At 35.4% G+C, this 12,403-nt stretch overlaps 1 protein-coding gene across 5 annotated transcripts in view; it reads left to right on the forward strand.

Moving 5' to 3' along the window:
• NAALADL2 (N-acetylated alpha-linked acidic dipeptidase like 2) overlaps window positions 1-12,403 on the forward strand; it is a 1,349,309-nt gene that overhangs the window by 783,789 nt on the left and 553,117 nt on the right. For all 5 annotated transcript variants that reach the window (XM_017502844.2, XM_037729372.1, XM_017502843.2 and 2 more), the window contains one exon: window positions 1,789-2,062. In XM_017502844.2, coding sequence (XP_017358333.1) covers window positions 1,789-2,062 — 274 coding nt within the window. The remainder of the gene's footprint in view (window positions 1-1,788; window positions 2,063-12,403) is intronic.

The following is a 12,403-nucleotide window of genomic DNA, read 5'->3' on the forward strand; positions in this document are numbered from 1 at the left end:
AACAAAGTCGAAGGCAGATCACTCTTAATGGGAATGAAAAAGAATAGAATTCTTCTCAGCAGCTCTTCCATAAAATGTAGGTTGCTCTGTTGACTGATCCAAGTAGATATTAAAATAATAATAATAATAAAGGAAGGGGGAAGAAAGCAAAAATGGGAGTAGCTTCAAAAAGATAAGACATAAGTGAGAAACTGTTTTTATTGCATCTTCCTGTGTAGGCCAGCTTCTCAGCTGTGGCATCAGACTTACCTTTTATCTCTTGTAATGCTTTCTTAACACTATGGTATCGTTTCTTATTTCTTTTCCATGCACGTAGTGTGGAGGGGGTATCTAATCTTTTGGCTTCCCTGGGCCACAGCGGAACATGAGTTATCCTGGGCCACACATAAAATATATTAACACTACCAATAGCTGATAAGCTAAAATAAAAAATTTAAAAATCTTTTTAAAAAGTCTCATAATGTTTTAAGACAGCGTATGAATTTGTGTTGGACCACATTCAAAGCTGTCCTGGGGCCATGTGCAGCCCATGGGTCATAGATTAAACAAGCCTGGTTTAGGAGTTGTTGAATAAACAGGGTCTTAGAGGAAATAAGTGAGAAAAACAATGTGATGGGCAATTATATCAAAATAAACATTTAGGTGATAGCTTGGATAGCAATAAGATTCTTTTAAGAAGATACATTTTTGCCCCAAAAGGAAATTGTTCCTTTTTAGTCCCTTTTTATTATATTCCAGCCACAAAATTAAAAATAAAAAACAACTTTATCTGGATTAAATTACTTTTATTAAGTTCTCATGTCTGATTCTCTTCTAGGTACTATACAAAATATTTAATAGATTTTGTCTGGCATCTAATATGTCATAAGCAAAAATAGTGTCACTGAATTATAGGCTAGATATATAGGAATAAATATACAAAGTACAGAAAATACAACACAAAAATTAATTTCATATTGATTTGGCAATTTGTGTTTTTGTTTTGAGTCTACTGGAAAACACTGTGCTCATAGCATCATGTAATTTGGCATAAAATTTGTATCTAAAGAGCTCTCTCTCTGTATTATTTTAAAGAACAATAGCTATATGTCAATCATATCATATCATATGAAATCGCTTTAACTATAACAAAGAAATATCTCAACTGGAATGACACCAAGATTTTGGAACTGACTTTTAAGTGGATTATGTTGATGTTGATAGAAGGATCAGAACTAACAGAAGAACTAGTTGGCATTAATTTCACTCTTCTCTGCAATGTCATAGTGCTTTACGTGGTTTTCTTTGTTTTTTTGTTTGTTTGTTTGTTTGTTTGTTTTGGAAAGGGTCTTGCTCTGTCAGCAAAGCTGGAGCGCAGTGGTGCCATCAGAGCTCACTGCAGCCTCTAACTCCCAGGCTCATGTGATCATCCCACCTCAGCCTCCCAAGTAGGTAGGACCACAGGTGCATACCAGGACACCTAGCTAATTTTTTTTTAATGTTTGTAGACACAGGGTGTTGCTGTGCTGTCCTGGCTGGTCCTGCTCTCAAGCAATCCTCCCTCCTTGGCGTCCTGAAGTGCTGAGATCACAGGCATGAGCCACCACAATGATCATTAGTTTTTAATTTAAGAAATTAATTCATTCCGCTTTGATTTGTGTTTAAGTTTCATGTGATAGTGTCCTGTCTCATTCATCTTTCAATATTCCACAACATCCATTAATATTGTTCATATATTGAGCAGCCATATCTCAAAAGAATAAAGAATTATCCTTTTAAAAAAAGTTTTTCTTTTAAAATTTATTTCAGAAATTTGGTACAACTGTATAAAAGTGAAGATGACATGGAAGTTTCAAAGAAGATTAAGACTCAGTGGACTTCGTTGGGCCTAGAAGATGTACAGTTTGTAAATTACTCTGTGCTGCTGAATCTGCCAGGCCTTTCTCCCAGCACTGTGACTCTAAGCAGCAGTGGTGAGTGCTTTCATCCTGATGGCCAGCCTTGCGGTGAAGAAGCCAGAAAAGATAGCAGCCAAGACCTCCTCTACTCATATGCAGCCTATTCTGCCAAAGGAACTCTCAAGGTAATATGACCATTTGTCTCTGTCCTTTACAGTGAGATATAATTAGAAAACAACCGCTTTCATCTAAATTGAACTAACTGGCAAGATGCAACATATAAAAGGAGCCATTAAATAGTCTCAGTGTGGAGGTGCCAGCAAAGAAAAGGAAGATTTGGCCCTCCTGACCCTTTTCTTGTCATATTTTTGAAAGTGAAAACATGTTAGAAAAATTTAATTCAAAGGTGTTGAATGTGTGACTGTGTCATTCACATGTTGCTCTGTCCGTATAGTGCATGTCTATTTCATTCTGTGACTTTGAAGAGGCCAAATTTAATACATTGATACAGAGAAAGGAAAATAAATGGAGAAGGTTGTGTTTTTAGATTGTGTACACATAAAGTAAATTAAGTGGAAAATTGATATGATTATTAACACATTCAAGATTTGAAACAGCACTCTTGCTTTCATGATGGAAAACACATGTGATAAGAAGCCAGGTGTGTATTATTTCTTCACCTTTTCTGGGTCAGCAGATTTATGGTGCAGTGCTTTTTGACATAGTGGTTAAGTGTAAGGCTTCTAGAGCCACATGGACTAGTTTTACATCTCTGGTCCCCAATTACTCACTGTTACTTTACCATGGGGAAGAAACTGGGGCTGAGTTTCGTCATCTCTGTATTGGAGTCAATAATAGTTCCAACTCATAAGGTTGTTGTGAGAAAAAATTAACTAATATATATAAATCTAGGAGGACAGAGCATAGTCTATAGTAAGAACAATATACAAGTTAGATACAACAACAGGCAATTGGTCAACAGTTTTCTTTACATGGGCAAGTTTTCTAACTCTATGTAAAAATATAATTTTAATAAATAGGCTTAGTTTTTTTTTTTAAATCAAGCTGTAGATTGCCTCATTTAATACCAATGAAATAATGTTATGTTTCTGACTGTTGTTAATGGCACAAATGTTTAAGAATCTAACTTATGAACTATGATTAACATATGGAATTTTAAATAATTTAAAATTACTTTGCGTAAATACTTGACATAATAATAGCAAATGCTTGTTCCTAATATATTTTGAGGAAGCGGGAGGGAGCGGGAGGGAGAGGCAGATTTTCTGGCAGTCCAACATTGTATCTATTCTGTATGTATCATACTTTGACTTTTAGCCAAAGAGCTGCGTATAACTATTAGCACCTTGAAAAGTCTTACCATTAATTAAACTTTAATATAATATTAAATGTCTGCCATTTTTCTAGTGTAGTACTCATATAATTTGATTTGATTAATATTATACTATTTCTGGTAGGTAATAATGGTAACACACCTATATATTAGTAAAAATAGAGTTAGGCAACCGTCACTCTTTCCTTGATTCAGAAGCTTTGGCCTTAAGCCAAGATTCTAAAAATTACCCTGATATTTTCTCTAAAACTCCTAACTGCCTAAGACACATGCATTTTCAACCTCTTCTTTATCCCAGTTGGCTAAGGTCATTTCTTCCCTTAAACGAAAGCGTGTCTAAAACACAGAACAATTACAAAAACACCAGGAGTTTGAGTGGATCCTTGGAATCCTCCCCATCTCCTTGCTTTTCAATTTCCTCTGGTGAACACTGATTATTCCTTGAAGGAGGGGATATGCAAATTTCATGAAACTGCAACTTGTATTCCTGTTAGCATGGCCCTCTGAAGTAACCCCTTGGGCCCAGTGGATTGAAGGTAGAATAAGATTAAATAAATATGGGTTCAAAAACAAACACAAACACCTCCCTCAATGCCCCCGCACTTTCATATTGTCCAGTTTCCATGCAGACCAAGAAAAGAGATATCCTATCACTGTGAAACTTCCCAAAGTCCCTTGTGGGAACATATTTGGTTGGTCTTACTGTATAATGGGGAGATTCATGGGATCAGGAAAATTAAATTTCGATGACTACTCTTTTATACTCAGGACTTTATGCATAATAAGGGAGAGATGGGAGAGGAACCCTTCAGTAACAATCTGTTTACCTTGGTTTAAAAGGGATATTGGCCAGGCGTGGTGGCTCACGCCTGTAGTCCCAGTACTTTGGGAGGCCAAGATGGGTGGATGGCCTGAGGTTAGGAGTTCAAGATGAGCCTGACCAACATGGTGAAACTCTGTCTCTACTAAAAAAAATACAAAAATTTCGCCAGGCCTGGTGGCGAGTGCCTGTAATCCCAGCTACTCTGGAGGCTGAGGCAGGAGAATTGCTTGAGTTCGGGAGGTGGAGGTTGCAGTGAGTCGAGATTATGCCATTGCACTCCAGCCTGGGCAACAAGAGTAAAACTTCTCAAAAAGAAAGAAAGAAAGATATTAACAGATATTGCATACTTCTGCTTTCTGATTCATACTCACCACTGATAAACCCTCCTAATCATGGGGGTGGTGGGCGTTGGAAGAAAGAAAGTCAAGGAAAAGATCTTTTGGAAGACTCTGTTTGGCCCTAGATTTCCAATAGTGGGCAAATTTACTTTCCTACAATATTTGTGCAGATGTTGGACACAGGTATTATACGTAATTGTATGTTTGATTTTTATATTTTATAAAAGACATGGCTGAATCACAAAAATGTTAATCAACCCCTTTATTCTAACAGATGATGCTGTAGGTTGGACATGTAAATATTCTTCACCCTTTATTTTGATAGCCTCTCCTGCAAGTGTCCTGTGTTCAAGTAGTGTGTAGGAGTCAGAAATGTTTGGCTATTTAGTGTCCATTGTTAGATTCCTTCACACAACTGAATGCAATCTTATTTTTAATGTAAAATAAGTTTTTAGTTTAAATATATGTAATATTACTAATATGTAGAGGTTTAATATTTTAAGACATAAGTTAAGGTGAATTTGCAAAATTCTGTAGCTTCAAACTTCTTACAAATGCTTTAAGGAACAGTTCTTAAAAGCAAGAACTAATCTTACTTTTAAGAACTGATCCTATTCCCTGTCTTCTAGATATTTTTAGACCACACCAAATTCCAAGCAGCCACAGATTGATTAATTTATAAGGACCCTATAATTATGATGTGATTAAAATTAAAATATATTCAGACCTGAAGTATTTTAATATCTTTTTTCAAATTCAGCAGTCATTGTGTGTGGAGGTTAAGTTAGCCTCCATAAATTTTACTTGAACACTGTTTCTATTTCCTTGACAATTTCCAATCATCAGGGCCTAGAAACTAGAAATCTGAATTCTAAGAATGTCGATAGTGTTCTTAATGTTGATAGTATTCTGTACCCCCAGCCCCTCTGCCATTTATAGTCATAAGTTATAGGGAAGGATTAGTTGTATTCTCAGCATTTTGGTTATGTGTTTGAGATGTTTGGTAGCAGTCTTTTTAGATCCCTTTAAATGAAACGGTTGTTTTCTTATCCAAATATATGTGGTTCTTTTCCCCATTTTTATTTTTTCTTTTCCTGTTTCTTTTCTTGTCAAGAGAGGGCACAAAAGATATTTGAGTTCAACGAAGAAGCCAGTTTACTTAAAAACAATGTATTTTAACTTTCTTTGTAATTAATTAATTTTAAATTATAGTTTAAGTTCTGGGGTACATGTGCAGAACGTGCACGTTTGTTACACAAGTATACATGTGCTATGGTGTTTTGCTGCACCCATCAACCCGTCATCTACATTAGGTATTTTTCCTAATGCTATCACTACCCCAGCACCCCTTCCCTCTACAGGCCCTGGTGTGTGATATTCCCCTTCCTGTGTCCATGTGTTCTCATTGCTCAACTCCCACCTATGAGCGAGAACATGTGGTGCTTGGTTTTCTGTTCTTGTGTCAGTTTGCTGAGAATGATGGTTTCCAGCTTCATCCATGTCCCTACAAAGGACACGAACTCATCCTTTCTTATGGCTGCATAGTATTCCATGGTGTATATATGCCACATTTTCTTTGTCCAGTATATCACTGATGGGCATTTGAGTTGGTTCAAAGTCTTTGCTATTGTGAACAGTGCTGCAATAAACATATGTATGCATGTGTCTTTATAGTAGAGTGATTTATAATTTTTGGGGTATATACCCAGTAATTAGATTGCTGGGTTGTATGGTATTTGTAGTTCTAGATCCTTGAGGAATTGCCACACTGTCTTCCACAATGGTTGAACTAATTTACACTCCCACCAGTAGTGTAAAATCATTCGTGTTTTTCTATATCCTCTCCAGCATCTGTTGTTTCTCGTTTTTAATTAATGCCATTCTAACTGGTGTGAGATGGTATCTCATTGTGGTTTTGATTTGCATTTCTCTAATGACCAGTCATGATGAGCATTTTTTCATCTGTCTGTTGGCTGCGTAAACGTACCCCTTTGAGAAGTGTTTGTTCATCTCTGTGACCCACTTTTTGATGGTGTTGTTTTTTCTTTTTTTCTTGTACATTTGTTTAAGTTCTTTGTAGATTCTGGATATTAGACCTTTGTCAGATGGATAGATTGTACAACTTTTCTCCCATTCTGTAGGCCGCCTAGTCACTCTGATGATAGTTTCTTTTGCTGTGCATAAGCTCTTAAGTTTAATCAGATCCCATTTGTCAATTTTGACTTTTGTTGCCATCACTTTTGGTGTTTTCTTCTAGGGTTTTTATGGTTTTAGGCCTTAGGTTTAAGTCTTTAATCCAAATTGAGTTAATTTTTTTGTAAGGTGTAAGGAAGGGATCCAGTTTCAGCTTTCTGCATATGGCTAGCCAGTTTTCCCAACACCATTTATTAAACAGGGAATCCTTTCCCCATTGCTTGTTTTTGTCAGGTTTGTCAAAGATCAGATGGTTGTAGATATGTGGTGTTATTTCTGAGGCCTCTGTTCTGTTCCATTGCTCTATATATCTGTCTTGGTACCATTACCATGCTGTTTTGGTTACTGAAGCCTTGTAGTTACAGTTCGAAGTCAGGTAGTGTGATGCCTCCAGGTTTGTTCTTTTTGCTTAGGATTGTCATGGCCATGCAGGCTCTTTTTTGTATATTTTCACTTTCAAACTACTATGTGTATGTATATGTCTATCACAATGGTCTTTTGTGCTGTTTTTCTGAGCATGTTGTATGACAATTTCTATTACAGCATTTGGGACAATTGGGAAAAGGTACGGTTCAGTAACACTTTCTCGTAGGTCTCTATCTTTTACAGTTAAGACAATGCATGCCTGTTCCTAAGGATTTGACATTATGTTGAAAGAGTCAATTTAAAAACGAAAAACTCAAGAAAAACAACCAGTGGTTTATCTGTTCACTATCAAAGAGGGCTCATTTATTTTTTACAAAGTTAATTGTCTTTATCATTTTGTTAATGGAACTGGGTGGGTTTTTTTTTTTAATGTTCCTGTGTAACCATATATCTGAGAGTTTTCTACATGTTTAACTTAACAGTTCTAAGTTTTCAAATTTCCCTTTGTTACACATAAAATAAAATCTACCTCTACTACAGATTTGTGGAGTTGTCCAAATCTCCATAGTTCTAAGTCCTTGTTTAGTATACTCCCACCATTTGTAAGTGTATTAAAACTGTGTTTTTTGAAATAAAGAAGAGTTAAAAATAAGCGCTTTTAAAAAGCAGCTGTTAAAAGGGAGAAAATAAAGTTAACTGTAGATGTAGAAATACACTTCATGTTTAAAATATTGAGCCTAAACAAAGGGGATTGTTAAAGGAACCAAAATGCAATATGGATGAAACTAACACCTTGTATTTGAAGAACACAATTTTATAAATTAATTATGCAAATTAGAAAAAGACACTATTTTAAATTGTATTAATAATGCAAATCTATTATACTAAATACATATTGATTTAAATATCTATATCAAGAAAGCATATGCTATTGCTATTCATTCTTTAAAACTCATTATATCAGCATTATAATTTTCAAAAGCAACTTCTAGGTGACTATTATATATGCATATAGAATACCTGCACATATTTTATGTGCCTGTTTTAGATATATTATTGAAACTCATCTTCTAATAGCTAAGGTGCTGGTGAATTTTCTGTATCTCTTTAAATCATTGCCTAATTCAAATCAAGCTTGAGTGGTTGCTGCTAAAGATTCAGGCATGCTTCCTTTTTGATTTTGAGTACGTTGTATTTGCATGAATTTCTATCTGGCAGGGCCATTAACAAGTTCTTAAATTATTCTAGTCTGACTGCCAGCAAAGCTTCCCACAACTTTTTGCTTTTGACAAGGTTATTTGTAGAAAAGGAGTGCTCCTTTTCTTTGAAGAGCTGTCATGTCCATTCATCATATGACCGTTTTGTATAAGCTTCCAATTTGTGCTTTCTGGTAACCGTCTAAACAGCATTTCTGATGTCTGAGATCTACTTCAAAAACCTACTTAGTGCCAGCATGATGGATGGTGTACTTTACAACTTCTTTGTAATTCATCCTGCACTAGAAAGGTGACATTGTTTACCCCATCATAATGACAGGTGGGTCAGTAAAAGGGTCCTAAGGAGAGTTGTCCTGTCAGATGCAAAATACATATTAAAATGGATATATAAATAATTTAGCATGCGTAAGGTTAGCTTCAGGGAATAAACAGTGATTTATATTTTTATTAAAAGGTAAATATAAACTGTAATATTATCTCAGGGCTAAAGACATTGGTAGTAAGTGTTGAAAATGTCTAGTCAATTTTATAAATAGAACATATGGCTTTTATGCAATTCTTCTGCAATTATTTCTTTTGTTTTTGTGAAACCCTGGCAGATGCAGAAAAGCAAATCATATTTTAATATTAGCCATACGTTGGTCAGATTGATTCTGCCATGTTGTTACTAAGCAGGGGATTTTCCTTATTTCTATATATTTTATGGATTTTGTATCTTTCCTTCTGTAAAGTTTTATCTTTTTTATCTGAAAGATAAGCCAAATAATGCAGTTTTATAGAGAAACTATTTTCAACAACTCACTAATTGTACAGAACTATATTATTATGAAAATATGTATCACTACCCTATTCTGAAGAAAGCAGAGTTCAACAGCCCAGACTAGCATCCCACCTTAATAGATGCACAAATGTGAGGTGTTAGGTCATTGTCTAGGACTCGGTGTTCTCATCTATATAAGGGGAATAGTAACAGCAACTTTAATGGCTTTTGTGGGGAAGAAATGACATGAACTATGTAAAGTACCTGACACTTAGCACTCTATCAATTTTAGTTATTATTATCCTATAGAAAGTAGACACATGTAAACAGGAGAAATTAAGAAACTACCAGAACACTAGAACAATATATCAAGATTTGAAAGTACAAACTTTTATCATACTTATTGCATTATCTAAATATAACATTTCTGCCTTCTGTTTAACATGACAAATATGAGTTATTAGGGAAGAAAATGCCTAGGCCAGTATGATTAAAAATAAAATGTACATAATTCCTTGATCATATCTTTAATTAAAACTGAAAGCTCAAAAAAATTATGAATGACATGTTTTATTCTTGAATGCAGAATGATAAATCATGTTGAGATGGGCCTGAAAAGCATTGTTTATTTTTATGTGTAAAATATCAATATACAGTACCTTAATATATAAAATCTGAACAGTGTATCAAATATTTTGTCAGAAAGTCTTGAAGAGAAAAAAATATAACCACTGCATGGAATCTTTGGATAACCTACAATCAGATGCCTATTTTATCGTGGCTAGAAAAACTTTGTCTTTTTCTTTAACTTTGAATATTTTCAAACAAAACCAAACTTATCAGTGTTATGGCAAAAGGCAGAGCTATATGAATTAGGCTCTGAATGATTGCTGTTATTAATAACAATATCAGTGAGCTAGGGAAGTGGAATGGAATTTTAGTACTTAAACTTTTGTTTTCTGAATGGTAAGATGAAGTTACTGTCTCACCAACACAGAAATGTGAGCTTCAAAGTTTTTTAATGATGAGAGCGGCTTTGCATATTATCACTCTCTCTTATTTTTCTCTTGTAAAATCCATGTTTTGGCAACAGTGCACAAGTGTGGGCTAAATAACTGTGAACACAGCTGTATATAGCCGTCATTAATTTTTTTCAATTCTGCATAAACTCCCTTGGCCCAATGTGACCTTCTGTTTCTCATTTCATGAATTCTGTTTACTAACTAAGTTAACAAAGCAATTTCATAATTGCTTATTTCATTAAAAAAATATTATTATTATTTGACATGGAGTCTTGTTCTTTTGCCCAGGCTGGAGCGCAGTGGTGCAATCTTGGCTCACTGTAATCTCTGCCTCCCTGCTTCAAGCAGTTCTCCTAACTCAGCCTCCCTAGTAGCTGCAACCTCAGGCACTTACCACCATGCCCAGCCAAATTTTGTGTTTTTAGTAGGGATGGGATTTCAACATGTTAGCCAGGCTGATCTGGAACTCCTGACCTCAGGGCATCAGCCAGCCACGGCCTCTCAAAGTGCTGGGATTACAGGTGTGAGCCACCGCACCCAGCCCATAATTCCTTCATATTTGAGAATAGTAACCATGGGGGTAGTTTCTACATATTTAAGAAAATATATATTTTCCCTGTGTTAAAATTTAGACAGGAACATTTACAAAAAATGTGATCTATCACAACATATTGTGCATAGTTAAATATTTGTTGGAGAGGTTACATTGCCTACCTGTGAAAGAGAACAAAAGCTTATTTTATGACATAAAAGTTTTAAAACAAAGGTAGCTGAAATCAACTAAGTGGTTAAAGTGCAGTGGACTGGTTTCGCCACTTCATTACAACACATGTGGCATTTTGAGTGAGAAAGTATTTGGATACAGACTTTTAATTTGACTAAAAGTTATTTCTAAATATTTTTAGTCACTGTAATTAGTATTTCACAGAAAATTCCAGTGTTTTCATTTTTATTTCTTATTTGATTTAGGCATACTACTTGCAAAGTTAAGTGATAATGTAATCTTCTTAGCAGATTTATCTCTTAGTTTATATAAAATGCTAGTATTTAAATACGTTGTTTACAAATAAGACTTACCTCATTTGAGCAGATGCTGCAAATTCAGTCTTTCCAGAGCAAGAGAGATCTGTGGAAAAGATGGTTCTTAGGTTTATGCACTGTTTCAACACATTAGGAAAATCCGGTCATATTAGTTTCATAGTCTCCAGTAAGAATTCTCTTGAATGAATTTGCAACTCCTTCAATGCACTTACCTTAATAAGTTGAGTATCATTTATTAAATAAAGTGCCCTGTGATTATTAATTTGTTATTCCTTATATTTTAATTTGATACTAAAAGATTAACTGACTAATATAGAAGATAGCCAGCTGGGTCTCACTAATATAACAAGAAACATTCAACTTTCAGCAAATACATTCTGAGTAACTTTTATCTACCAACCGCAGGGGATACAGTGGTAAATAAGAAAGCCTTGGACCCTGCTGCAGGCAGCTGGCAATATAAGAGAAACTGGCATTTAAAATTGCTTGGCTTGATATTGCTATCATAACTAGAAGATTATTTACACATCTAAGCTCCAGTTTCCTCATCTATAAAAATATCTCCCAAATATTAATGTTCTGCAGATAGACTAAAACAGTTGATTCAAGCTGCTTAGTAAAATGTCTTGAACAGAGAACATGAATGGTTAAATATTGATTTTATTATCTGCTTATATCATGCCATAACACCTCTGTGTGGTTTAATCCTTTCCATAACACACAGACACACACACACACACACACACACACACACACGCACCCCATATACTCAATTTTCTAATAGCTGAAGTTCCCTGTGAACCACCTTTTGCCCTTATCTCTTTCTTGCTATTATCTACTTTTAGCGAGACTTCCCCTTGGACCAAGACCTAACTAAGCACAAGCTTTAACCGCTATCTCTAATGCATACCTATTTTCTGTTTTCAACCACCTGCCTAAACCTCTACTAGTGTTTTGTTCTACCACTTTAGTAGACCACACATGCACACGCACACACACACACACACACACACACCAGAACAAACCAGTTGATTTCAGCTAATGAGTTGATTTTTTTGCATCTTTGCCAATTCTCATGATCTCCCCCACAATTCCTCAGGAAGCATTGCCCTAGAAAATCTGTAACCCATACAAATTTGCAAATGCTGCACATCAGGACTCTTTTTTTTCACCCCAAGAACCATGTTACCAGCCAGAAACAATGGAATGGATTGCCAATAACACAGCATGACCACAATATTAAGGTGAAATGGACATAACCCAGAACACTGCCATGGGGTAGACAGTGACAGTGCGCTCAGTGGCTGCTTGAAGTCTCCTACCCCTTTCATCTAGGTCCACAGAAATCACTCAAAATTTAGTCATAATATTGAAAGGGGCAGGTAATTTCCTTCAGATTTCCCAAGGCCTGA

Source organism: Cebus imitator, unplaced genomic scaffold (assembly GCF_001604975.1).
Source record: "Cebus imitator isolate Cc_AM_T3 unplaced genomic scaffold, Cebus_imitator-1.0 Scaffold300, whole genome shotgun sequence".
Lineage (NCBI taxonomy): Eukaryota > Metazoa > Chordata > Mammalia > Primates > Cebidae > Cebus > Cebus imitator.